Source organism: Anser brachyrhynchus, assembly GCF_964034855.1.
Source record: "Anser brachyrhynchus genome assembly, chromosome: 23".
NCBI classification, from domain to species: domain Eukaryota; kingdom Metazoa; phylum Chordata; class Aves; order Anseriformes; family Anatidae; genus Anser; species Anser brachyrhynchus.
The window spans coordinates 5,952,398-5,980,378 of NC_137716.1; the positions used below are offsets into that span (position 1 = coordinate 5,952,398).

At 39.6% G+C, this 27,981-nt stretch overlaps 2 protein-coding genes across 4 annotated transcripts; one reads left to right on the plus strand and one right to left on the minus strand.

Annotated features, from left to right (window-relative positions):
- Positions 1-64: 64 nt before the first annotated feature.
- On the minus strand, positions 65-4,223 carry LSM7 (LSM7 homolog, U6 small nuclear RNA and mRNA degradation associated). Its single transcript, XM_080566290.1, has 4 exons — positions 4,092-4,223; positions 3,769-3,859; positions 2,253-2,324; positions 65-1,122 (listed from the first exon to the last, which is right to left on the minus strand). Exons 1-4 carry the CDS (start codon positions 4,146-4,148, stop codon positions 980-982), a joined length of 363 nt encoding a protein of 120 aa, XP_080422416.1. The 5' UTR covers positions 4,149-4,223; the 3' UTR covers positions 65-979.
- SPPL2B (signal peptide peptidase like 2B) lies at positions 4,218-27,934 on the plus strand. 3 transcript variants are annotated; one of them, XM_080566208.1, is made up of 15 exons: positions 4,218-4,373; positions 10,788-10,907; positions 11,999-12,181; positions 13,451-13,540; positions 14,249-14,388; positions 15,160-15,302; positions 16,107-16,203; positions 16,358-16,474; positions 19,664-19,745; positions 20,550-20,624; positions 20,743-20,805; positions 22,009-22,108; positions 23,817-23,894; positions 25,717-25,877; positions 27,456-27,934. In XM_080566208.1, exons 1-15 carry the CDS (start codon positions 4,317-4,319, stop codon positions 27,738-27,740), a joined length of 1,791 nt encoding a protein of 596 aa, XP_080422334.1. In that variant the 5' UTR covers positions 4,218-4,316; the 3' UTR covers positions 27,741-27,934. The 3 variants fall into 3 exon arrangements, with proteins under 3 accessions (XP_080422334.1, XP_080422335.1, XP_080422333.1); XM_080566209.1 differs by lacking the exon at positions 4,218-4,373 and adding an exon at positions 8,193-9,945 and having other exon boundaries at positions 25,717-25,945; positions 27,456-27,595; XM_080566207.1 differs by lacking the exon at positions 4,218-4,373 and adding an exon at positions 8,198-9,945.
- Positions 27,935-27,981: the final 47 nt, after the last annotated feature.

The window sequence follows — 27,981 nt, forward strand, 5'->3', positions numbered from 1 at the left end:
AGGTTTACAGGTGTGGAAGAGTTGCAATGGCAGATGTAGACCATTTTTTTCAAACAAACAGACATTTAGAAACAAGTTAATTTGTATTTATTCACTCACAACTCCTCAAATCTCGCTATTTGAAGTATAAAAGAAATGTTTACTTACAAATCAAATTATTACAGCCATCCCCTCGTGGTTCTGCTTGTTATATAAAAATCAGCAGTATTTCCAGACGCTGCCTACAACTGAACATTCTTCCTCTAAAATTTCAGCTATCAAACAGACACTTCCATAAGGTTCATATCAATCTATCAATCAGCTGAGACACGATAATCATGTGACAGGTTAGTTCAGTCTTCCTGTAAAAGTGTGGGAGCCTTCCAATTACACAGACCACAGCCCAAAAGATCTGCAACAAGTGCTAGAAAATTTCTTAGCTACGTAGCTTGTAGAGGTGTAAAGGTAGCATATGATGAAAGTACTTCTCCTGCATGCACTGGAACAAGCAGGAAAGAGACCAAACTCTAATGCAAAATGCTTCCCAGCTGAGTCCTGAAAACTAAGAGGAAGAAAAACATGTTCTAATCTATTCAGGCTCATTTAGTTTAAAAACAATTGTAATATATTTAAAAATGCACAACATATAAACAATATTTGGGGCATTCTTTACTAATTTTAATGTGGTTGTTTCAAAATTCACAATATCAAGAGGATTTCTGACAATTCCTAGATAGCATATTCTCTCCTGTCAGCTCTACACAATGTAGAGCTTCAGATTTATTTGAAAAAAAATAAAAATAAAAAAAATCAGAACTTACTTCTCGCACACCGCACCCTATCCTGCACTTCTTATGGAAAACCACAAAAATAAAAGCTGACTGTTTTTCACATTAACAAACACATGTTCAAACTCTTCCCCCAAATCAGGGAGCTTCACACACACTGAGTTTCCTCCAATTTTTGTACCCCTGAAGTCTTCAGAGATAGCACAAAGCCATTAGCCATCTTGCTGCTGAATGAAAGGGTTTGGAATTGCTTCCATGCCATCCTGTGGACAAATAAGAACCACAGAAGTCCCTCTGCAGACCACAAGTCCCAGCTGACGCGTGTCTTCTGTTAATTTGTATTGATCATCTGGGTCTGAAAAAGAGATCCACAGTTACAATGGCAACATAAGGAAGATAAACCAAATTCCATCGACTTCAAAAAGCACAGACATGCTATTTTTCCGGATTTCCCAGCATTTTTATTTATTTTTTTTAAATCGAGCACACAAGACTACAGAAATGATGCAGCAATGTCTGACATTTTCAGCACATTGTTTTACTAGTTTTCAAAGCAGCAAATTTATCTTCTAACAAATTCAAAGGCCCTTTAATTCACCTAACCAAAAGCACAGATACAAACAATAAAAAAGAGAGGAAGAAAAAAAAAAGATCCTGATTTCATTTCAAATGACCTTATAGACAAACACTTTGAGTAGATTGAGGGGAGACGTCATGGTGGCCTACAGCTTCCTCATGATGGGGACTGGAGGGGTGACAGGACCTGAGGAACAGCATAAAGCTGCTTCAGGGGCAGGGGTCGGGTTGGGTATTAGGAAAAGGTTCTTCACTGAGAGGTTGGTCAGGCACTAGGACAGGATTCCTGGAGAAGTGATCACAGCATCAAGCCTGCTGGAGTTCAAGAAGGACAATGCTCCTGGACATATGGTTTGATTTTTAGGCTGTCCTGTGTAGAGCCAGGAGTTGGATTTGGTGAACCTTGCGGGTCCCTTCCAACTCAGAATATTCTATAACTCTATGAAAAAAAATCACAGCTCTATTAGCTCTAAGAAGCTATAGAAGGCTTTAGTTTCATGGGAATACAGAGAGTGCATTTACAATACAGTTTATAAGATTGTAAAATACTAATTATTGCTGGAAAAAAAAAATGCTTTTCATGCTTTGTGCAAGACTGGCAACCCTCCAGGTCAAAGGCAACTGCCTATCTGAAGAGGAACACTTCTTCATTCCAGCTTTAGAGGACAGGAGTACCAAATGAGTTATATAGGAGCTCAAGCAAAGACTAACAAGAATGCTCTACAACAGAAAGCATGCTTAACCTGTATTATTTCATCCATTCATGCTTCATTCCTGTCAACAGGTCTCTGATAGGTGATGTCAACCTGCAATTTTTGGTTATTCACCCACAGAGCTGTAAGTTTTCTGTTAAGCAAATCATTGGGGGGGGGGGGGGGAGATGCTTTACAGAGGTAGCGTATTACTTACCTCTCATATATTCAATGGTACCATCAAGCACAAGGTTCAGTAGAGGGTCAAATCCTTTCAAGACGCCACTTGCTATTAAAAACCACACACAAAAGAATGATTAGAGACCAAAAGCAGGAATACAGAAACACAGGAGGTTGAGAACATGCTCAGTTCTCCAGATACCTTCCCTCCCTCAAGGGACGCAATCAAGAGAGTGACAGATATTAAACAGCACACGTTATCAAAATGCAGAACTGTGAGAACCCAGCCTGTGTTGTATTCCATTTTTTACAACTAATTACAAAAGCGTTAATGCCTTAAAGAATATTTTGAGTTTTCAGCCAATTTCATGAGCATTTTAAGAATATCTCAGCATAACAAATTAATACAAAGTCACAACATAAAATAAGTAAATAAATAACAGAGATCCCTTGCAGAAGATCATCAGAAATGAGGCAAAGCTTTAATATTTTTCCTCAGACAATCCATTTTCTAGGTGTCCTTCTGGAATGTAATCTTTTCAGCATAAGCACTAGCATTATAGGAATGCACTGCAGACAGTCAATGGCTCTATTCTAAAACAGAACATGGACCTTCAGAACTTGTCACTAAATAAATTGCAGGACTACACAGACAGATCTCTCGTGTTGAAAAATAATTGATTATCAGCATTACTATCATTGCTACCAGCCCAAACCCAGGAACAGAATCCTGTATCTGAGATGTTATACGAAGATTATAAAGGTAATAGCGTGATTTTTCTGAGGAAAAAAATCTAAACCAAGATTCAACAGGATTATAAATTGCTCAAAAACTACCAAAAAAGTCACCCCCCATTTAACAGTACAGTACAAATAACTTCCAAAATTCTGTAAGCATCAGGGCCTACTAGACTTTTAAAATAGATTTTTTAAAACTGAGCTTGCTTTGCAAAGGTTATGCCCAGCACCTCCCACGCAGCATTTTGTTAGCTTTCAGACAAACAGGCGCCCTGCAGGTGGCACTATCAGCTGCTCAAGGATGGATAGCTCTAAACACGACAGGAGCAAATAAGGAAGGAAACATAACTGCTTTAGAAGTGATGGAGAAACATAGAAATATATTGAAACAATTTAAGAACTCCAGGAACTTTTAGCAAGTTAAGAGATGAGAGGGAAGACAGCCGTGTGAATCATAACACCTAAGAACGTTTCTTTGCTGCTTTAAGAGCACCCTTGAAACGTGAAGGATCAGGAAAAAGAAACAAGACAACTAACAGAAGGTGAAAAAAAGTGCCCAGATGAAATACAGAGATAGAATCGCAGCCAGGGGATTAACAGAAAGATTAACAGAGACAAGCTTCGCACCAATAAATAGCAAACTATAACGAATGAAAGCAACCGTTATTCATCGCCTTTCCTTGAAAATAAGCGGCAAAGAAGAAGAAAACCCCAGAAGACAGAGAAGCAAATCACGACGTGAGGAGATGGCAGGGTGCACGGAGGACCTCACGCTGGGGGCATCCGTGTCCGGACCCAGCCCGGCGCCGCCTCACCTTCTCTCCCACCTTGGAACTTCACCCGGATCGTTTTGTCGATGTACTTGGAGAGATCCAAGATGCTCTCCTTCTTCTTCTTCTCCTTATCCTAAGGGAAAGGAGCGAAGGCGAGCTGGATTAAAGAGGAGCCCCCCGCAGCCCGCCCTCCCTCCCGGTTCCTTATACGCTTTTTACGCGACCCTCTTCGCAACGCCGCTACGGAAATCACCCCGAGGCAGCTACGGACGAACGCGGAGCGAGGGGAACGCCTGCCCAGCGCGGCCGCGGCGCCCTCCGCCAGGAGCGCGGCGCCCCCCGGGGCGGCGAAGCCCCCTCCTCACCGCCATCTTGCCCGCGCCGCCGCCACCGCCGCCGCCACCCCCGCCGACGTTCGCCATTTCATTTGCCGCCGCCAGAAGTGACGCCGCCGCCCGGGTAAACGCCCATTGGCTTGCCAGGGAGCGCGGGGCGGGACTTCCGGTCCGGGTTGCTAGGTAACCGGTGCGGAAGGGGCCCGGTCTGGCCCGGGCGGAAACAAAAGCGGGCGGCGGCGCGGTGGGGCCGGGATGGCGGCGCGGCGGGCCCGGCTCCAGGCCCGGCTCCTCCTCCTCTTTCTGCCTCAGGTGAGCGATCGGTGCCGGCCTCTGAGAGCTCCCTGGGCTTTCTCTGGTGCTGGGGGTGCCCTGTCGGGATAGGGGCAGCCGCTGGATAACGGGAAGGGGCCGCGGCCGCAGCCCCCCCCCCAGTCTGTGGGGTGTGCTATCTGTGATCCATCAGTGTTTGTGTGTTACCGCTTTGTTCCGCGGATGTCAGCGTGTTCCTTATTGTTCTTAAAGCGTGGTGGATTTGCTCAGCCAGAGCCTCCTCCAGGCAGCCCCTTGGGGACTGCATGCAGGGAGGCAGATGGGTTTGGGGCTGGGGTCTCCACAGCAGGGGGGGCTTTTGGCTTTGGGGTCATCCCAACCGGTGAGTCTGAGAAACCAGCCGGTGTAAAACAAAGGGGGCTTCTGCTGAACCCATAGGTCGCTTTGATTCCTGCGTTCTTCTTCTGTACTAATACATTTTGTGGGGCAAACTTTCCCAGGTCTTACAAACACATGTGACAAATCGTGCAAGTAATCCTGATGCAGGAGAGAATGGATTTTTAGCTATTGTGTTGTGGCATGGTACATAGTTTGTGTATTTTAAGCTCAGGTGTTCTGTGTTCTGAAAGTGTCACTAAGATACCTTAACTGCTTACTAGGTACTCTGTAGAGCAGCATTTCTTCTTGGGTCTTATTAGTGCAACATCTTAATATGATGGTGTAATTCTTCCCTCTTACCTGTCTCCTTAGTGTTTCCTTGCAAGTGATCTTCAGTTACAGAATGAGCTGATTACTAGTTAACATACATTCTTTCTTACATCTGCATAATACTTTCTCCTCTTCATTTTTCACCTGCCTTGTATGTTTTGCAGTTCCTAATAATGCTTCAAATGCACTGGTAGTGCTAGCACGAGGTCCACAAATAATAAGGTATAAGAAGGGGTTGAGGTCTGGCATGGAGTTCATCATCAGCTTTGAAAAAGTGACCACCGTCACTTACCTACTGTAAGCTACTAATGTTTCAGGTATCCAAGCTGGCCTCTTCAAAAACTATTTGAAGAGCTCTGATTTTACAGTGCTTTACATCTCTTGTACTTGCCTGTAGGAGTTTTAACTAGTATTTCATCCTCAGCTTGAGGTAGAGAAGAGTGCTGTGATGCACTTGTACTAAAGTGAGTACAAGTGACTGATGGATGGGATTATTCCAGGAGGACAAAGCTGATGGATGGGATTATTCCAGGGGGACAAAGCTGACAGCTCCTACAATGAGTTGTGTGTATTTACTGTGTGCTAGTTCTACTCATCATATGTTTATACAGACCAAGATATAACCATATATTTATACAGACCAAGGTACTGCCTGTGATGTAACCCAATGAACCCAGTGTCCCTAAGGCAAGGACAAAGTAATAACTTGCTATACCTGTACCATGGTGTGCCTCATTCTTTTCTGCTAGCATTACTAGATTATGCTAGAAACTGTATTGTTGGAGTGGCAAATTTAATCCTTAAGTTTTGTTTTTCTTAGTTTTGATTATTTCAGTGACCTGACTCGAGCCTCGCTCCCCAGCCTGTTAAGCTGCCGGAACTGTGAAGGCTGTGAAATCAGAGGGGGGTCATGAATAAGTCACATCTCCTCTAGATACTGCCGTACAAATTTATAGCCCTGTCTTGTAAAACAACCTCTCTATGTACATCCAGACTTGTGTGACCTCCTTACAGTATAAACTGCCCCTTTCAATGCTGTCTTAAGCTTTCAGCATGTAATGTACTCCCTTAAAGTTATACAGACTGTATTGTCCAGCTGTGACTCTTCCTTCTGTGGAAAACCAAAGGTTTAGATATTTAAAGGTGTGTGGGGTGCCCAGGTGAGTTTGGAGACATGGCAGAGACGAACAAACAGTAAGAATGAGCTGCCAGGTTGGCTCAGTTGCTCACGTTGCAGTTTCTTGAGAAACTTGGTGAGTTGAGTTCCTCTTCTCCACCTTCTTCCGTCATTTAACTTAAAGGCCCTGGTGCTCGTCTGCAAGCTGCGTTAGTTCACCAACATGGCAGAAAGGAACCCGTCAAAATCTGGGGGGTGGTCTGCTCTTTTAATGCAGGAAATAGACCACGTAAGGGTCTGAGGTTCAGAGCAAACAAGTGTGCCCTTGTAGTGCCACAAACTAATAGATAGGCTCAACTGCCTCTTAAGTTGTGCCCTCAGACTTGATGCTTCTGATGTGTGAGAACCTTCACCTCGTTTTGCAGGTTTGTATTGTAAACTGTGTTGATTGTAGGACAGGCTTCAGAAAGCCACGATTCTAGCAGGTTGCCAACTTTGCAGAAATCTTGCTTGTGTGGATATCTGGATATGGATGTCTGATTGTAAATGTTCTGTTACCATACAAATATTCTTTATCCGTATACGGAAAATGGATAATTCCCCACTTAGCTGGAAGAAATCACTTCTGCTATTTGAGTCCAAGAAGCCTGTTCGGTTTTAAGCTTGTCATAGTCTTCTAAATCATATGTACTGTATGAAGCAAGAACCATAAAAACAGTTTATCATACCAGCTGTTATTTTTTTCTGCAGATTTTGAAAGAGGCTGGGCTTGAGATCCAAACTCTTGGAAAAGTGCTTTTTGGGGTTGTGGGAAGGTTGTACAGGATCTGTACAGGAGATTGTTTTCTCATAGGTTAATCCAGGATATGGAGTGATCTCTAGGAACTGTGAACAATAACAAAGGTTGCCGCTGTCCCCGTGCATCAACCTCACTGCTTTGAACTTACTCTGGCAATGCAATGCCTAGTGATATAAACAAAAACAAAACTGGAAGCATCAAAGCCCTACAGTGCTGAAAAAAAGAAACTCTAATGCCCTTGGCTCTCCTTAGGTGGGAGAGAATGAGAACAGGATCGAAGTGGTTGTTAACAGACTCCAGAACTATGCTTTGATGCTAAGTGATAATTGCGTTGTAAAAATGTTTGTTAATCCCCGTTCATTTCTGTCCTCCGTGGACAATCTGTAACTCCTTACACCTTCTTCTGCATTTAGCCCTGATCGTATTCCATTTAATTCCCATCATCCATGATTTTTACTTGTTTGTTGGCACACAAGTGCACGGCTTTCTAAAGTGTTTTGAGTGCTTCACAATAGGAACCTTTTACTCCCCTAGTATTTCTTTTAAGAACCATTGAGTTGCTCAGAAAGCCTAATTGCATATTGCTGTCTTCAGTGTGCCACTTGGGGATTCTCACTGAGTTCCAGTAATGGCCATATAAATGGAAATGGAGCAACACACCCTATACCTATTCTCTCCTCTTAAAGATGTGTAGTTTCTGTTATAAATGTCAGATCTTTAACTGTACAAGCTGATGGTTTTTCAAATGCATAAAGCCATCCTCCTGCAGGTAGCTAGCACCTGCAAAACTGCCTGAAGCATTTGGAGGCAGCTGTGCGTGTGATACTCAAAACCGAGCTGTCCAGGTTTTGGATGTGATAGTGTAAGCATTGCTCAGCAATAACTAAAACACTGGTGTGTTATCAGAGTTATTCTCATCCTAAATCCAAAGCAAAGCACCATATCAGTCGCTAGGAAGAAAGTTAACGAAGTCAAGGACTTTCCAGCTTCTAATGCTGTCCTGGCAGCGAGAGGCCTGGAGGTGCGCAAGGAGCTGGAAGGGGACACAACCAGGACAGCTGACCCAGCCTGGCCAAAGGGTTATCCCATGCCACGCGTTGTCATGCTCAGCAATAAACCTGGGGAGATTGACCAGAGAGGGGGCCCTGGGGCTCGGAGACTGGCTGGGCATTGGCGAGCAATCGTGTTGTGCACCACTTGTTCTTATATTCTGTTATTCTTCTTATTACTTATTATTTTGCCTTCCTTTTCTGTCCTATTAAACTGTCTTTGTCTCAACCCATGAGTTTTACCTTTTTCTGATTCTCCCATCCCACTGGGGCGGGGGGACAAATGCCTGCGTGTTGCTGAGCTGCCTGCTGGGTTAAACCACAGCAGTCCTTTTTAAACCCAGACAGCTTCTGTAACAATAAGCAGGAAACACTCTCGTTCTGGTTGTTGCTATATCTATACTAGGGTCTCTGTGGCATGTTACTCTTGCGAGACAAGTTCAAGATACTAATGACTGTGAACTATTATTTAGCGATGCTTCCTTTTGTTGAAATGAAAGTGGTTTAGGTGCTGTGGTTAGATAGCTCAGATATGAGCTAAAGAAGCGCGCTGTGACAAATAGGTGTTTATTTTTCTTGTTGCTTTTGCTAAATACGTTTTTTTCCACCACTATTCTGCATGGTGGTATCTCCCTTCCCAGTGTAGCCGTATCTTGAAACTTGCACTTTTGTCAAGGAACCTTTAATCAGCTCTGAAATAAGCAGTGTAGCCCGCTGTGCCCAGCACACTTCAGGACAAATCTGGTAGATTTTAGAGAACCAAATGAACACTAACACTGAAGAATAAAGTTGCTGCATCAGTTATCCAAAGTTAATTATACACAAAAGAGCTAAAGATCAAATATTTCTACATCCCGCATACTTTGGGTTGATTTTTTTTACCGCTTTGCTGATATTTTGCAGTGAAATGGTATCATTTATTCTCCAGGCAATTCGGAGTTCATTTACGATTAAAGACAATTCTTCAAAGTGTTCCAGAAAGCATGCTCACTGCGAGTGTTTCCAAGGGTGCAGCGTAGCATCCGTGTAGTAGGTTTGAAATAAATGGGGAGAAATGTCTGAGGGATTCTTTCCATGAATTTTAGTACAAGCACATTAAGATTCAGCTTTGTTTCCAGGTGTCTGTCATCGTGTTTCTCAGCAGCTACCTGGAGAAACAAATGTGTAAGATGTATTTGTAAAAGCGTATCGTTATCAAACCATTAATCTGTTTAACGTACGAATGTTAGAACGAGATGTGACAGGCTCATCCGTGAACACCTTTCTATCTAAAATTGTTAGACTCCAAGCCAGTACAGCAGTGCTGTTAGGGATAGTATATATTTTTTTCTCTAGTAATCTTGAAATCTTTCGATTCACCCAGGTTTAATAGAGAAGGAGTCTTCCAAATGACTCTTGTGCTTCAGATGGCGAGGCAGGTTTTAGGGTATCTGCATAGGAGAGGGATCCTGTAAATATACAGGCTGCTGGAAAAGCTCTGCTGGAGGAGCGTTGGACAGGAAAAATAGCCAAGGAAGAATGGGAGCAGAGGAGCTGGGTCTTTGGGTAGGGGATAGTAGGACATGAAGGCAGTTGGTAGAAAGACGAAATGAGTTGGCTTGGAGGAGTTCAGCACAGGGGTATAAAAGACTTTGGTCTGCTGGTAGTGAGTGGCTGCTTTTGCATCACTTGTCTTTGCTGTTGTTGGTTTTGGTTGTGGTTTTTTTCCCCATTTTATCCTCTGCTTATTAAACTGTGTTTATCTGGACCTGCCACTTTTTTCCTCACTTCTGCCCTTCTCGTTCTCTCCCCAATGCTGGAGGGGGAAAGTGAATGATCAATTGGACTTGGCTGCCAGCTGAGGTCAGCCCACCACAGCCATGTGATGGGAAATCAAAAGCATGCTTTTGCCCTCTCTTCAGGAAACTTATGAGTTCATCCAAGCAGTGCAGTGTCAATGTACATAATCTTTTTATAGTCTATTACCAGGCAGCAGTGCTTCACTGTCCTCTTGCAGAGAAACTTAAGTGCTTGAAGGCCTGAAGCAGTAGTTAAAGATCAAGACTTTCTGTCTTCAAAGAGGCATTGATCTGGACTAGTGCATTTGAATTTTAAAAAAAGAAAAACTCAAAAGTGAATTGTTCAGAAAGCAGGACAAGAAGTCTTTTGAATGTGAACTAAGCATTTAAAGCTTTCTACAAGGACTGCAATGGTCAGATCTTGGCTAGTCCCTAAGCACCATGTCCAGCCTTTCCTTAAGCACCCCCAGGGATGGTGACTCCACCACCTCCCTGGGCAACCCGTTCCAATGCCTGACTGCTCTTTCTAAGAAGAAATGTCTCCTAACTTCTAACCTAAACCTCCCCTGGTGCAACTTGAGGCCATTTCCTCTAGTCCTGTCGCTAGTTATGTGCAAGAAGAGGCAGACCCCCAGCTCCCCACAGCTTCCTTTCACTGAAGGTCAGTGTGACATAAAGTGGCACAGAGGGAAGAGGGAGGGAGCAGAATCTCCTGGTGGTGGGACTGTTGTTCTTATAACCATATTCAGGGAGGCTTCATTTGATTCTTTGACCAGTTCCTTTGTAGGAGCAAATCTGCCTTACGTATCTGAATTCTTTGTTTGAAATATGATGGAAGTGATAACGAATTCCACTGTATTCCCTGCACAGACCCTGAAACTTTGTAGAATCGTCTGTTTTTCTTTAATTAAAAAGCAGACTACTTGACAGCAAGTTATACCCATTACTTCTGCTGTTTCATGTGACCCAAACTTCTTGTATTGAATTTTGTTATATTTTCAGGTGTACTGCGAGTATGGGATGGTACATGTCCTTTCAGAGAAGGGGAGCAGCAAAGGAAAAGACTACTGTATCCTCTTCAACTCGCAGTGGGCCCATTTGCCACATGATCTGGGTAAAGCTGTAAGTACCTAGCTAAGTAATAACAAAAGAATATATTCAAATATGCCTTTGTTATAGGGGATATTTCTAATTCCTATTTTGGATTTAGTAGAATATGAAACACCTAATTTGCTTGCTGTGCTTTGAAAAATATTTTCAATCTGTTAAGATCTCCCTAGACAGTGCTGTGATGGTGGTATTCCTTTCCAAGCAGCATGTAGAGAGTAACAACTATTTCAGGTTCAAGACGAAAATCTTTCTTTTGCACATCATGATCAATTAAATGAGAATAGAACTTACCTGTGGTTGGAAAGAAGCTTTTGTGTTAGTGTGATACAAAAAAGATACCACATGACCTTCCTGATATCCTGAAAGATGGCTTTTAGTGCTTCCTCGGTAAGTTCATAGTTCTGTTAAGTTTAGGAATAAATAATTACAAACTGTCACGTGTGTTCTGTGTTATCCGGAGCTGTGTAAGCTGATGACTTTTTTCCCCACTCATTGGTGATAGGTGCCCACTTAACATGACTTCGCTCATGAGACCCGCTCTGTTTACAAGCAACAAATCTGGGAGGACACCGTTCCTAGTCAGCTCCTTTAGTACCTGTACCAAGAAGTTACCATCAACAGGCTTTCCAAATTTCCTGGATCTGTTGTATCACCTGTGTGGTGTTCACACTTAACATCTGGCAAGTTGAAGTCAGCCTTAAGGACAAAGGCAGTTAGAGAACTTAGTCAACCTTAAGGACAAAGGCCTTTAGTTCCTTATAGAATCATCAGTGTCATCATCCTGGCAGGGTGGTCTCCAGTAGACTCCCACAATGACATCTGCTTTGTTTGCTTTTCCCTTAATCCTTACTAAGAGGCCCTCAGCTGTGTTGCCATCAGTTTACAAGCTCTGTACAATCCTGCCCTTCTGTTACAGAGCCACCCCCCCACCTCGCCTGCTCTGCCTACAGAGAGAACAACACTGTTGCTTCTCTGAGAATACTCTCACTTCGTTACTTGTAAATTCTAAATTGTGTTTTAGAAACCCTGTGCTTTCTTGCTCTTGATTTTATTTATATATATATATATATATATATAAAATTAAAAATATTTTTTCTTTTCAGTCACTCTTGCAGCTGCAGGATCAGACAGCATCTGTTTTGTGTTCTCCTTCTGATGTACCTGATGGGGGATTTAATAATCAAATCCCCATGGTGATGCGAGGGAATTGCACCTTCTATGAGAAAGTGAGGCTTGCTCAGATAAATGGAGCTCGTGGGCTGCTGATTGTTAGCAGAGAGAGGCTGGTAAGTCTATTTCTGTCTTTCTAGATTACTGATGCTCCTCTAGTGTTAGGTACTGTCTTATTTTCAGTGCTTATTGCTGGTATTTGCTCCTCTTTAAATACACACACGTATGTTGTTTAGTTTTATGTATCTTCCTGCCTTGCCTAGCTATGTGTGGAAATAATACAGATGAAGAAAATATTAATGAAACAAGAGGATGTACTAATTTAAGTAGGCAGAGTGCTGCATGGAGCCCCTGTAACATTGAGTCTGGGGCTTAGAATTTTCCTCATGTCATATGAAATACTGGAATCAAAAAGATTCCAAGCCAAACCATTCTATGGTTCTTGACCTCTCTGGGTGTCTTTACATATTGAGCCACTAACTTCAGAGAACTGTTAATGATTTCAGGATCTCTTTCTGAGTGGTAACCACCAATTCAGAGTTTAGGAACATACCAGCATAGTTTATTACTTTTTCCAAGTTGCATTACTTTATATTTGTGCTAAAGTGAATTGGCCATCTTTTTCCACTCATTTGGTTTGGTGAGGTCTTCAGGATTGGTATATTTGACTGCCTGGATTCATATCATCTGCAGAATTGGAGATTTTACTCCACCTTACTTTTTCACCCTAACAATGAAAATGTTGAATAAAAGCAGTCCAAGCACCAATCGAGCATGGACCCTACTGCAGTCTCTTCTCCTCCCTGAGATGAGAGGATTAAGTCCTAATGTTTTGCTTCCTGTTCTTTAAATAAATAATTTTTAGTCTGTGGAATGACCTTTCCAACCCAAGGAGTTTTTTAGTAACTTTTTTAGTCTTCGGTGTATGCAGGGCTGTTTCTCACTCCTCTCTCTCCCAGCTGCTATTGCACAGCAGTATTTTCACGTTCTGCAATGTGCTCTCCCAGAGGCAAAACCAGCATCACTCATGGCTCAGCTCTGGCCAGCAGTGGGTCCCTTTTGGAGCTGGCTGGAACTGGGTCTGATCTGACCTGGGGCAGCTGCTGGGCTCTCAACAAAGCCCTTGACACGTGGACTCAATACAGCATCTTTATAATTGGTTTAAGATTTTTGATAATGTATTAGCAGTATTTTTTTCTGTTTTGTATTGTGTTTTGGGTTATTTCTTCTGTGGATTGCCTGTGTGAAGATAATTTTAGATTATAATGATTTTTTTGTCCCTTTTTAGAATATTTTCCAAATTAAAAGGAAACAAAACTTTAACCCTTTTGATGTAGTCTTTGCAGAAATTAATATATTTTTGCCTGATCTGAACTGTCTTTCAGGTTCCTCCTGGGGGTAACAGGAGTCAGTATGAAGAGATTGATATTCCTGTTGCTCTGCTGAGCTATTCTGATATGTTAGATATTGGCAAGGTAAGCTCAATACTAAATACTCTATTTCCTACCATCTGAAATGAGTCATTGATCAACAGTATGTGAAGCTCATCTTAGGAGCTTTGGCTCTGTAGAGAGTTATATTCAGAAAGACTTATGTTTTATCCAGTTATGTTATATTATGTTTTATGAAGTGTCTATCCTATACTTATTTTGGGGAGCCTTGCTTTGGAATATTCCTAGTCTGACAGTGTACTTTGAATACCTGTTGGCAGCGGGGAATGCGTCTTCTTGGTTCACTTTACCAGGAAGAAACTCAGCCATGTGTGATCAGGAAGCTAACTTCACAAGTATGTTACTGGCATAAAAGAAAACTGGCATGTAGACTCTTTCATATGCTACAAGCTCTTTCATTGTCGTAGTATCATTATATCTGGATCTTCTCTTAAACTGAGGCAGCAGAGGAAGACCTGGTTGTGCCAAGACGGTTCTGCAGAAGCAGAACTGCAAATGTCTGTAGCACTTCTAGATCACAGAGAAAGATGTCTCATTAAATTGTGTGTATATTTGGAATATCTGAAGGTGTTCTTTGCATTCCCTTGACATATAGCCTGCATTTTTTTTTTTTAAATACCTTTCGTGGGAAAAAGTAATATCAAAAACAAATTTGGGAGACTTAAAGAACAGGGTGGTTCTAACTGAAGACCGATCACCAAGTTCCTTAGAGTTCTGTGCTTGCCTCTGCAGAGTTTCGGCAGGTCAGTGAAAGGGGCGATGTATGCACCAAATGAGCCTGTGCTGGACTATAACATGGTGATTATATTTGTCATGGCCGTGGGGACTGTTGCAATTGGAGGCTACTGGGCAGGAAGCAGAGATGTGAAAAAGTGAGTATGAGGGATGTAATGTGCCAGATTTTTTCTTGTACTTTTGTTGGGGGCAGGAGGGAACCATGGTGGTGTTGTCCTCTAAAGACAACCTGGTAGCAGTGCAGCTGAGGATTGGAGACTATAACTGGAGTGGGAAGATGCTAGTGTGATATCTGAGAGCCCTTGAGTCTGGTGTATAATTTTCATGTACGGTATTTTAGTGTTTTGCCTTTTTTCAAAAAGCCAAGCATTTGAAAAACTTGAAAGGGAAATTGGATTGGAATAGGCTGTTTGGGCTTTTGCAAAGAGTCATCTTTACAAGTCTTTTATGAATATTATAGCAATTGATTTCACTAGTATAGTGTAAAACTGATTAGATGGTTAACATGATGTTTATTATGAACGTTTTACTGAAATTTTGTGATTACTTTTTGCAAGTAGGTGGGGAGGAGGTCTATTCTACACATTTCCAACATTTACTTTACACAAGCTGATATCAGGATTTCTTCTGAAGACAGCAATGTATTCTGTGGGAACTTTCAGGATTCAGAGTTTTAAGTGAATGAAAAATAATACTCTTGATATAATAACTTAGTGATTACTATTATACCAGATTATTCTGGTGTTCATACATCCATGTAAAATGTTGAATTCCACTGACTTGACTGGAAATCCATGCAGGTATTGGTGTAGTGTCATCTTTTCCAAGCCCATGTAACTCTTCCTGAAGTTTCAGTGACATTTTCTTGCAGAAGTAATGGTCTGATTATAGCCATATTACTCTTTCAGGCGATACATGAAGCACAAACGTGATGATGGGGCAGAGAAACATGATGATGAAACGGTTGATGTGACTCCAATAATGATCTGTGTGTTTGTAGTAATGTGCTGCTCAATGCTGGTCCTCCTTTATTTCTTCTATGACCACTTAGGTACTCTTCAGTTGTATTTCTATTAATACATCTTCAATACTACTAGGCTGCCATTGCTTCAAGAACAATTTTACTGTAGAAGTGATTATGAAACAGCTGTCTTCTGCCATTTTTTCTCATCACTATATGATTTAAACCCTTTAAGAAAATCCTCGGGGTAGACCTCTGTACCTACTTTAGTAAGGTTGGATTTGGTATTCATAGCACTTTCAAATATTAAAATCTATTAAGTAGATAAAAAGGTGTAAGATGCAAGTCTTTATTTTTACTGAAGGATTTCTCAAACATATACTCTTTCTATTATTACTCAAGTTGATTTTTTAGCTTTATACGTAAGGTAAGCTTCTATTGATTACTTTTTTATCAAATTAAAGAACTAACGTGCAACCTTAACACCCTGAAACTTCCATCCTCATATTTCTGAGGAAGCTGTGAAAGATGCATACCATCTGTGTTAATTCATTTTGTTACTGAGTGATTTTAAGTGTTCCTTTACAGTGTTCACATGTACCAATAGTGAGAAGATGAACGCTTCACTGTAAATTGTCTCTTTGGCTTCTGATTTAAAGCTTACTTTAAAAATATTAGCCAGGAGCTTTTGATTTGTTGAAGTAGCTATTGTATAAAGTACCTGAGTAAAATGACCTGGAATTAGATATTTAAAGAGCATAAATCTAATCAACAACTATTTGAAGTCTGTGTTTAATTTTCACTGATGAAATTTAAGCCTTATTCAGGCTTTTTCTTTGAAAGAAAGCATCTCTTACCTTATCCTTCATGGACTTACTACTTTTTATTTGTCAGTCTATGTTATCATAGGAATATTCTGCCTGGCTGCCTCAATTGGACTTTACAGTTGCCTGTCTCCTTTTGTAAGAAGATTTCCCTTGGGGAAGTGTAGGTATGTGACAACTTGTAAGTTTTTTAATGGGAAAAAATAAATTTATAGTATAGGATAACTAAGAGATTTACAAGGTGATTTCATATTTCAAAATGTTTATAAAGGAGGAGGGCAACTATATATACAACTGTACCTATTTGTGTTTCACTTTCAGAATCCCAGACAACAACTTGCCTTATTTTCACAAGCGTCCACAGGTCCGGATGTTGCTGTTGGCGGTATTTTGTATCTCTGTCAGCGTAGTCTGGGGAATCTTCAGAAACGAAGATCAGTAAGTGTATATTTTAGTTTCTGTGCAAGAAGACTGTAATATACGTTATACTATGTTATTGACAGCTGTAGAAGCTTAAACCTATCCAGAATCTAGGAGTTAGAGGAAAGAAATTAGAAACTTAGGCATAAAATTCATAGTTGCTCTTGATGTACTTCATCTTTGATTGGTCTAAGTTACAGGAAGAGAGAGAAGTTACAGGAGAGTTACTTACTCTCACTAAGTCTGTTTTTTTTTTCCAGAAAATTCAGGCTTCACTGTGTCTGGAGTCCCAGCCGATATTCTGATCTCACTGGTTTCACACAGCTTTTCAGAAGTGGTATAGAAGTGTGGATGCAAGTTGTCTAATTTATTTCTTTAGGTGATGGTCCACATGTGAATTTGTTCTGACAGAACAAGATCTATGACAATAGTCGGATCTTTAGAAAATGATTTACTCATACTCAGACAGTTGAGGGGAGCTATGTCCAGTGTTGCTATGGTACCTAATTATAGCATGTTCATTCTTCTTACCACTTCAGTTAAAAGGTTTCTATCGCAGATTCCATGTTAGAACTGAAGTGCTGGCTTTAGTTTCTGCTGATAGTACTGAAGGTGTCTTTCTTGTCTTGAACGCCTTTTATTGCCTTTGTGGGATCTCTTTTCTGTGTTAAGGCTTTAGATCATTCACTGACAAAATTCAGAAATCCAGAAAGCATCAACTCTGGAACTTCTTTTAGAGCAATAAGGAATCAGTGTTGGACTGAGAAGTACATAAATACTGTAGTGCCATTCCAACCTGTGATAATTTGGACTGGAAAACCCATAATCTTCTGCCTCAAAGCTGGAGCGGACTTGAGTGTCTTGCACAAAGCTTCATCAGCAGGTACTCAGGTATTGATCAGAGGATCACAGAAGCATAATGCCTCATCTGCATCTAGTCCCTAGCAGTTGTAGGGAAACACTAGTGTTCTATATCTCAAATCCTACTTCTGTTTCATCCTAGCTATCAATAATAAAACAAAGAGCTTTAATTCTTCTAGACTTAACTTGCAAAAACTTGCCCGGGAAAAATTCTTCCCTTCACTGAGATTCCTAGACAGGAGGCTTTCAGCAGTGTTTTATCCAAGGAAAAGACCACTAGCAGCCTCTGAAAGGATTTGCACATCTGTCTTTCTGCGGATGATTCAGTCTGTGTGTGTTTCCTTTGGAGAGTGTTTCAACTTGAACCAGTTTCTTTTAAGACTGGCATACGAAGAAGTATTCCATCAGGAAGTATGATAATAAGGTGATTCTTATTTACCAGTATTAACCAAGAATTAATCTGTTTTTCCATCCTGATCTTAGTTGGTGACTGTACCACCAGCAACCATAGCTGCATTTTTATGGTTGCTAAAATGAAAGAGCAGTGTGTATTGTAAATGTGAGACAAGGTATGTAGGGAGAGATAAAAATGTTCTGATAGACCTGCCACAGGTTTTAGCATAGCTAGTTTTATTCTCTATTCACTTATTTCTTTAAACAGCCAAGACCACAACATGCTACTAGTTTATAATAAATGGGTATAAACTCCAGTATTTTTTTCAGCAGCATTATAAATCTAATCATTCATGGAAAAAAAATCCAGATATTGAAAAGGATTACAGACATGGAAAAAATAGAATTTGAAAAGCAGCTACTGGCCGCAAATATGCATGAAAACTTGGTGTGTGGGGTTAATTGCACTCTGAGGTAGTTACGTGTTCAAAGACCCTTTGATTGCTCTGAAGAAATTGAAACAAAGAGGATAAAGGCAATTAGCTTGTTCTAAACTATGTCATGTCTAGGTGCTAGATGATAGACTGAAACATGGATAGTTTGGACCAAAAAAGAAAATTGCAGAATTACGGAATGTTTGAGGTTGGAGGTCCTGTGATCCAGCCATCCTGCTCAGGCAAGTCAGCCTAGAGCCAGTTGTCCAGGACCGTGTCCAAATGACTTTTTAGTATCTCCGAGGAAGACTCCACAGCTGCTCTGGGCAACCTGTGCCAGTGTTCATTCACCTGCATAGTAGAAAGCAGGAATATTCTGTGTTTCAGTTTTTGCTTGTCACTTCTCATCCTGTCACTTGGCACCAATGAAAAGAGTACGGCACCTTTGCACCCTCCCTTCAGATATTCATGTACATTGATAAGATCCTCCCAAGCCTTTTTTTTCTCTAGGCTGAATAGTCCTGTCTCTCTCTGCCTTTCCTCATACAGGAGATGCTTCAGTCCCTCCACTGTCTTTGTGACCCTTTATTGGACTCTCTCTAGTAGCTCCATTTCTCTCTTGTACTGAGGAGCCCAGAACTGGACACCATACTTAAGGTGGACCTAAGGCTGAGTTAGAGGGAAAGGATCACCTCCCTCAGCCTGCTGGTAACACCCCTCCTAACGCATCATTCACCTTTGTTGTAAGGTCATATTTCTGATTCATATTCAACTTGGGTTCCTCCAGCACCCCAGCCTGTTCTCTGCAAAGCTGCTTTCCAGCAGGTCAGCCCCCAGCATGTACTGGTGCATGGGGTTCTTCCACAGCTGGAGGATTTTGCACTTTCTTCAGTTTCTTTTCAGCCTGTCTCTCCAGCCTGTTGAGGTTCTTTTGGATGGCGGTACAACCTTCTGGTATGTCAGCCACTCCTCCCAGCTTTATGTCATCTGCAGACTTGCTGAGAGTACACTCTGCCCCATCATCCAGATCATTAATGAAGAAGTTCAACAGGATTGGACCCCATGTGGACCACTGGGGTACACTGCTGGTTACTGGCCTCCAACTAGACTTTAAGCCACTAATCAACACCCTCTGGGCCTGGTCTTTCAGCTGGCCTGTACCTCACTGTCTGCTCATCCAGCCTGTGTATCAACATCTTTCTCTGGGTATATTAGGGAAGACACTGTATAGAAAGCCTTCCTGAAGTCCAGATAAACAGTATCTGCTGCTCATATAACAAAACAGTCATTTACTTATAGAAGGTTATCAGGTTGGTCAAGTACAACTTCATATTTGTGAATCCATGATGACTACAATGTTGATTTCAAATAAGGGCTTTTAATAAAGTTTTTATTTTGGTTTAGTTTGGTTGTTGTTTTTTATTTTTTTCCCCAAGCATGTCCTTAGTGAAAACAAAACAGAGCTTGATCCGACTGTCCTACTGCTTCCTGTAAAAATGTAAATTTTCTCTTCCTTTAGGTGGGCCTGGGTTCTGCAAGATGCTTTAGGAATTGCTTTCTGTCTTTACATGCTGAAAACAATTCGCCTGCCTACATTTAAGGTATGGATGTTAAAAGATGCTACATTTTGGTTTACTTTAAAATGATTTACTTTATCTACTACAGCACTGTGTACCAGTGAACTTCTCTTCCATGCGGTGATGATTTCATGTTTTAGATCTTTGATTTAAAAACAAAAAATGCTGAAGTACCGTATGATTCAGATTTTGCTAAATGTGATTACTTCATAAAGATCTGTTGTTTGTGGAGATCTGTCAGCTGTGATTTTTCAGTCCTTCTCAATGTCATTTTGCTGGAAATCAAATATGAGTAGCTTCTACCACTGTTTTGTTTTGTTTTTCCCTAAATTTGACATATGATGGATGCAATGTTCTAATTTTCAAATCTTCCAGAACTTAATCAGTATTCTAAAATAAAAATTAGTGTTAGTCATTTAGTTGCTTCTTAGGCAGCTCTTCAAACTCTTTTCCAAGTTATCTTCACCTATAAATTTGTTCCCCTGTACAAATTGGCTGAGATAATGTAGATACTGTTTCAAACTATGCCTAGTATTGTTCAGAGAAAATGCAGAAGTTTTTAGTATCTCCTAACATAATTTTCAGATTTTACAGAATAAAGAATTTGAGGGACTAACATGTAACTTTGTATCTGAGAATTATATTCTTGCTGCATGCAAAATGAGATTCTTCTATTTAAAATATTTAGAAATTGAGGAAAAATTAGTGTGACTTGTTTAGTCCTTGTTAATTTTTTGTTCTGAATTCTCTTAAGTTGCTGAATATATGCTGCTGCTAACTAATGCATAGTATAGAAGTACACACCAAGTATCTTGTCTCTTCTTACAGGGTTGTACCTTGCTCCTCCTGGTTCTTTTTGTCTATGATGTATTCTTTGTATTTATCACACCTTTTCTAACAAAGGTAAGTAAAGTATTTCTCTGCCTGCTGCTGACCGAGCAAAATGTAATGACGTATTTTGCTGTGTATTCTGAAATAATCCCTGGCCTGTTGATTTACAAATTTGCCATTTTTTCTTTAGACTGGGGAGAGTATAATGGTGGAGGTCGCTGCTGGCCCATCTGATTCTGCCACTCATGAAAAGGTATTATACATAGTCTGAAAGTATGGCATTAACTTCCAGCTATTAAGCTTTCAACTTCTGTAAAACTCAAAGACCATGGGTCTGAAATGGATATGCCACTCGAAAAAGAATTTTACGTGGAAATAAGCGCTCCTAAGCTCTCTGGAAATCTACAACAAAAACAAGACCAAGCAGACTTTTAGTGACTCTTCATGATAGCTTTGGTCTTCCTTTATATTGCTTTTAAAGAGTTTCAGTAAAAGGAAGCTGGTTAGCTCAGTTTCATGAAAGTATGTGAGCATATTTGTAAATATAACTAATTTCTAATGAAGCTTATCTATTTTAACCTGAAGAGATTAAATGTATATGATGTCTGTCTCTTTCCTACCCTCCAGCCCCCCCAGTTTTGGTAGTTGCTTTATGAAAAGCTGAGGCTAGGCAAAGGAGAGAAACACAAACTGGAGATAGAAAACAGAAGTCAGAATTCAACAGTTCTATACCCTTTGACTACAGCCAGCTGTGTGCACAGAGCTGTACAACATGGTGTGGCTGAGTTGGGGAGGAAAGTAGGTGAGATATAGAAAAAGATGAGTTACAGTGTAGAAAATAATTATGAAGTGAGTCTGTAGGAAAACTGTTTTTGTTAAATTACTCTTGTCTTTTGCTCCCCTTTTAGTTCAAGTTTTACGCACAATTAACTGTACAGAAAAATAATTATACTATAAGTAGATACAATGATTTTAACACTAACATAAGCAAAATAAATTTTCTTTAATTTGTGTGTTTGCACCGAACCTTGTCACACTGTGCCTCAACACTGCAAGTTACATAATAAACAGAAATGTTAGAATACGTACAGCAAAAAACAAGTCTCAAAGTGATTGGAAAAATTACTATTTAGAGGATAGAGTATTTTGAGATGTGCATCATAGTAAAAGTTGTCTTGGCCATTTGTTTTTAAAAGTATTTCTTCATTCCCATCTTAAGTGTATTTTTTGTTGTCAGTAATGTTAGTAAAAGATATTTAATAAAAATATGTATAATGTAAAAAATAAAAAATAAAAATGTGTGTGTGTATGTATGTATATATATATGTATGTATATATATATATATATGTGTTTGCTCTATCTGTAGCCTTCAGTTCCAGTATACAGGAACAAGTTCTGCTGTAAGTATGTAGAGAAGAAAGTTTTTCATAAGGCTTATGTGTCTTTCTTTCTAAGCTCCCAATGGTCCTGAAGGTTCCACGACTGAACTCCTCACCACTGGCTCTGTGTGACAGGCCTTTTTCTCTCCTAGGATTTGGAGACATTTTAGTTCCAGGTATTTCTTGTTTAGTGTGTTAAGAATTGTACTTACTGCACTGTCATATTAGTTTATTCTTCTTCTGCTTCCACTTCAAGTGGAAAGTTTGATTTGACATGTATAAACGTGATACATTTGTAAGTGTACCTTTTCTGTTTTTTCTGCACTATGTACTCTTTCAATAAGAAATTAAATGCCTACTAATTTTATGGTTGAGTTTCATATGCAGTCAAGCCAAGAAACGTAGAGAAAACTGGAGAGTTAATTCAGCAACTAATGTTACAATATAAACATTTTTAATAGTGTGATCATAGAGGAAATGGCTTGCTCATTTGCCCATGATTTGAGTGCGCATATACCTCACCACTCAAAACTTTGTTTTGTTATTCACACAATGAATGTCCATTGTTAATACCTCACTTTTCTCTACTTACCTGTATCTCCAGCATCAAATTTACCTGTTTGAAGACACCTTTAATTCTTATGGGTTGTATTCTTAAAATGAAGCTTCCAATTTGTCAGGTTGATAATCTAGTAAGCCACTTGCAGCCATCCCATTCATAGGTTGCCAAAATGCAAAACAGGCTGTGATGAGAGCAATTAGTAGAACACTGGGTTGGAGCCATCTCTTGTCATGTGGTCAGTCATCAGAGAGCTGTCTCCACCTTTAGTGTGTGTTGGCTGCCACTGAGTGCTCTGTCCATGTTTCTTCCAGTACTGTGCCAATACAGGAGCATCTGAATATGCTACAGCACTTGGCAGAGTAGATTTGCAGTTGCTATTGGTTTGAAAAGGTCCAGAACTCATCTCCAGGTACATGTAGATGTTATAGACAATTCACATGAAAATAAAAAGAAATTCACCAGTAATTGGAGTTCAGGATGTGCTTCCCATTTGCACTGTGACCTCCCTTCTGCCTGTTTTCTAATTCTGTCTCCCTGGGATCACTTATTTCCAAGCTTCAAAGTTAGGAGTGAACTAAATCTTACACAAGGGTGGCTGGAGCATTAAGGAACTTGGATAATCTGAGATTAAGAGAATTATCCACATTCTAGTGACAAAACATACACAGTGTGGACAATTCATCTAGCAGCATTCTCTTACTGTGAATAACTTATTTTTTACTAGCTGCATGATCTTCTGTGGTACAATTGTTAACTTGTGCTGCATTTAGTTTGCCAGAGCAATTACTTCTTTTCTCTCTTGTTTTGTTGTTTTTTGTTTTCTTTAAAATACATGAACAAACAGGTTAATGTGCATTGCTTTGAAACTTACTTTGTTTGATCTTAGTCCAGAACTCTTTTATTTAAAAAAAAAAAAAAAGTACTGTGCGCTTAGCCTTGATTTCTACAGAACCAAAGCTTCTGCAATCCCTGGTTTCAACAAAATTCAGTAGCAAAACCTTAGACAACTATATTCCTACAAGTTTCATGGAAAAAAAAAACTATTTAAATGGGGCAGGGTGGAGAAGGATCCTTCCCACAGGAGGGAAAGGTAGAAGCATATTGACAAAAAGAGAATTAAGTTAAGGGTAACTTTATTAACCATTTATATAACTTCTGTAAGCTGTGCGGCTTATTGAATGATGCTGTTATAGTTCTTAAACAGTGGAGTACCAAAGTAAGTATTGAAAAAATCTTAAAAGCTCGTAGATAATTAGATACAGGTTTTCATTTATCTCAATGCATAAATGGGTTGAAAATGTAATTGTTCTTTCCTTTCCTAGGTTTACTGGTAGCCTACTGTCATAGATTTGATATTCAGGTCCAGTCATCCAGAGTCTATTTTGTAGCCTGCACAATAGGTATGTTTGACATTTAAACACGATATCTAGAGGAGTCACTTCAAAAGCCTACTATTGATCTCATGCTATGTTGTTTTTTTGATTATTCTGCTTCATTCATTATTACACAGAAATAATGAAGCAAATAAAACTGTTGTACTTTAAAGGGTAGACCTTCTATCACTGAGTTACCTGACATCATTTTCTTGAGCTGCCTTGTCTGACATAAATTAAGGGAACTACTTCTGACCATGATTTGTCTTACTGTAACCCCTACATGTATTCTTATATGTGCTTAGCTACTCATTCTGGCTTCTTGATTAATGATTTTTTGAGTTTGTTGCATATGAAAATTCAGGTTCAAGGATATTGACTTTGTTCTTTACTTTTTGTGTGTTCTAAAAATCTGTGACTTACAATGTAATGAATTACTTTGTAATGGATATAATACCTCCAAACTGATTTCAAACTTTAGTTTCTAGAATCCAGAGTTGCACACCATGGACTTCAAGGTGACTGACAAATGCTTTCTTAACTTTTAACACAGCAAACGTAAACCTGTATTTATGTTAGCAAAATCTTAGAATATTTACAGTTTATGACATTAACTTAGAGGAAATTGCTTAAAAAATTCTTGCAAAAATAGCTACATTCTTAGAGGCTTAAAGCAGGATTAGGATAGCAAATTTTAGACAATTTCCTCTCATAGGTTCTTAAAGTAAACCATTGTCTTGTCTGGTACTTTCAAAACATCTTGACAACATTTTTCTCTCAATTTCTGTATCCGTGAAGAGTCAGCAGTGTTATTGCAGCAATGAAAACTAACCACATGCTGCAGTGTATTAGCAAAATTAGAGTCAGCAGGATGAGAAGTGATTAGTGCTCCAGTTTGGCACTTAAGACTGAATCTGGAATACTATATCTAGAGGGACTCGGGATCCTCAGTGCAAAAGAGACACTGACATGCTGGAGTAAATCCAATGCAGGCCATCAAGATAGCTGGGTGCTGAAGCACATGATGCTCAAAGAAGAGAATGCAAAGGGGAAATTCTTTTGCTGTCCGCAGCTACCTAATGTGAGGATGCAGAGAAGACGTAGCCAGACTTCTCTTGCAAGTGTGCAGGGCTAAGGTGTGAGACAATGGACTTAGGTCACAAAAATAAATATTTCCGTTAAATATAAAGAACTGTCACTAATTAAAAAATAAATAAATAAAAATCTGAAGAACTGGATAAAACTATTGAGTATTCCAATCATCTGACTTCTGAACAGAAATCAGGTAGTTTTAGCTTCCTTCTTCTGAAAATGTAATTGAAAATAATTACAATATAAAATCCTAAATGCTTCTATTCTGCTTTTCTGCAGAATAATAGCAGAAATTAGAGACAAAATAATAAATTATACAGCTGTTTTTTCAGTTATGTTGCCATGTAGTAAGAAGCAGTCAAAGCCAAACCAAACAAGTATGTAATAAAATGGTCAAAATGATTGTCTGTATCTGAATTCATAAATATAACAGGAGAGAGAAAATATTTTGCTTCTCTAAAACTGTTTAAGATATTGATTTAATTGCGCAGCATGGAGTAGGTCAATCACGCTACTTTCATAACATCATACTATCAATAGAAAGACCGCAGTATCTCAAAGTAGCAGTCCAAGTTTATAGTGTATGTATAATGCTTATGTTTAGAAGCCAGAAAAGGTTTTGGAGAAGTTGCTTTATGTACTTCTTGGAAAAAAAAAAAAAAGTTCCTGTTAGAATGCTTATTTAGCTAATTATTTGGTTGTTCTTAAGCAGAGCTATATCTGAATAATTTTTCTTGCTGGTTTTGTTTCCTTCCAGCCTATGGCGTAGGCCTTCTTGTGACCTTTGTCGCCTTGGCATTGATGCAGATGGGCCAGCCAGCTCTCCTCTACTTGGTGCCCTGCACTCTAATCACGAGCTTTGCTGTGGCTCTTTGGAGAAAGGAGCTTGCAATGTTCTGGACGGGCAGCGGCTTTGCGGTGAATACCAGTTTGATATGAGTGTCTTCAAGAAATACTATTATTATAAAAACCTAACTAGAATTAAAGTTGAGTAAAATATTGTAGTATTATCCACCAAAACCAAAGATTTTTGTTTTGCTTGATTGTTTCTTTTTTTTACACCCTTTTTTTACCTCAGTAATGTTTTCATTTTCTTTCTTTAATATTAATGGCCATGTAAACTAACTAGTGAAAAGTAAAGTAGACTCTGTCTATTCTACTTCATTCTGATGCAATTTTTACTGGTTTGATCTTTGTTAAAAGTATTATTACTGTTGTGGTAAGTAACTCCTTAAAAATATTTATCTTCATATCTTTTCGTAGCCTACAGCTTATGAAGACAGAGATCTAGATCAGTTCATTATAGATTGCTTATAGTCCCTTAAGTTTTACAGAAGGTAGTGCTTCTCTTTTCATGGCTCTTCAGTAAGAACATAGACTTTGATGGGACTGGTTGAGTTGGCAAATACTGTTTCTTATTATTACAGGAAGTCAATTAGCATGTAATTAGCTGAGTCGAGATTGCAGTCCTTTGTATGCCTCACACAGGTCGTGTTTCTGGAAAACTATCACAATTGATAAATCAAGAAATAGGGGCTAAAACCACTACTAATATGTCACAGAAAGGTTGCAGTCAAAGAAATCAAAGTCATTGTCAGTCTCTTGTAGACACGTGATAGCAAGAGACCCAGGAGGATCTTAGCAAATAAAAGTTCTTCCACAAGTTCTTCCTCTACAGAGAAACACTTATAAATAACAATTCAAAAATTCCTGCAACTCTGATTTAGAGAAACAGTATTTCCGGGTTACAAATCCTTTAGTCATGTCACTACTGTTCTGTGTTAGGAACCTAGCACAAAGACACTTTAATAATATGAAGGGTGCCAATACATTGTAGTCACATATCTGAATTTGGAGCTTATGAAAAGGGGGTGGGGGAAAAAAAAAACATTGCAGGTGACTAGCTAGAGCTTTAACATACAAGGTTACCATAAGAACAGTGCAGATATATAGCATAGCAAGCATTCGATGAAATATCCAAAAAAAAAAAAAGTCAAACATGCTTTTGGAAGTTGTTGTTTTTTATTTCCTTAGGACCATCTTATCTAACAATACCTTCCCTTCCTTAGCCTTAACAAAATTATATCATAAAAGTTTGGACTAGAAATCATGAATTCAAACAGTTTAAAACAAAACCTTTTTTTTAGAAGATTAGTATTTTTTTTCTGTGCAGACATGAAACTGCCAAAATTGTAGTGAACAAGAAAAGCTTACAGGGTTTTTTAAAATTATTAGACAAGTTCCTGGAAGAAAACACTCTTGTGTGCTTTAAAATGCAAAAATAGGGTAACATTATGCATGTGTCCAGTGCTGCAGAATAGTAAGAGCCTTTTATCTTCACCTTGTGTGACCATTTGATCTGACCATTTCACTTGATAACTGGATGTAGCTGAATACATTTTTATAAATTCTAGTGTATCTCTATATACAGTTAATACCTCTCTTGACAACAGTAACAATTCCTGATTTTCTTCATTCTGTGATCTTCATTTGCAGAAAGACCTACCTCAGCCTCCCTTGGTGATAGCTCCTGTCAACTGCCCTGAGCTTCCCAAAGATAGCAATGTACCAGCCTCTCAAGAAGAGACCGAGCAAATGACCAATCCCACCCTCCATGTGAAGGAGCTGCATGGCCCCACCTTGACTGCAGAGGAGCTGGCTGATAATGACACAAAGACGGAACAGTCAGAAATTTCTATCACACAGAGTGAGGAACCAGCTGGGCATAACAAGGACGACCTTGAAAGCAAATGCCTAAACCTAGAGCAAAAACTGGAATAAACAATGTGATAGGAACTCCGTATTTTCCGTCACAAGCATCCATGTAAAGCCAGTATGTATTTAGACTGGTTCGGTAGTATTCATGTTCATTGAGGAACCTCACAGGGAGTCTGATCATCAAACAACACAGACTGTTCTGCCTCCAGCTTCGGTACAGCTATACACTTCAAATATATTTCTGAAATATGGTGCTCTACGAGGGTTCTGATGTATGGATTTCAGTGATCATTTTATTAGTGAA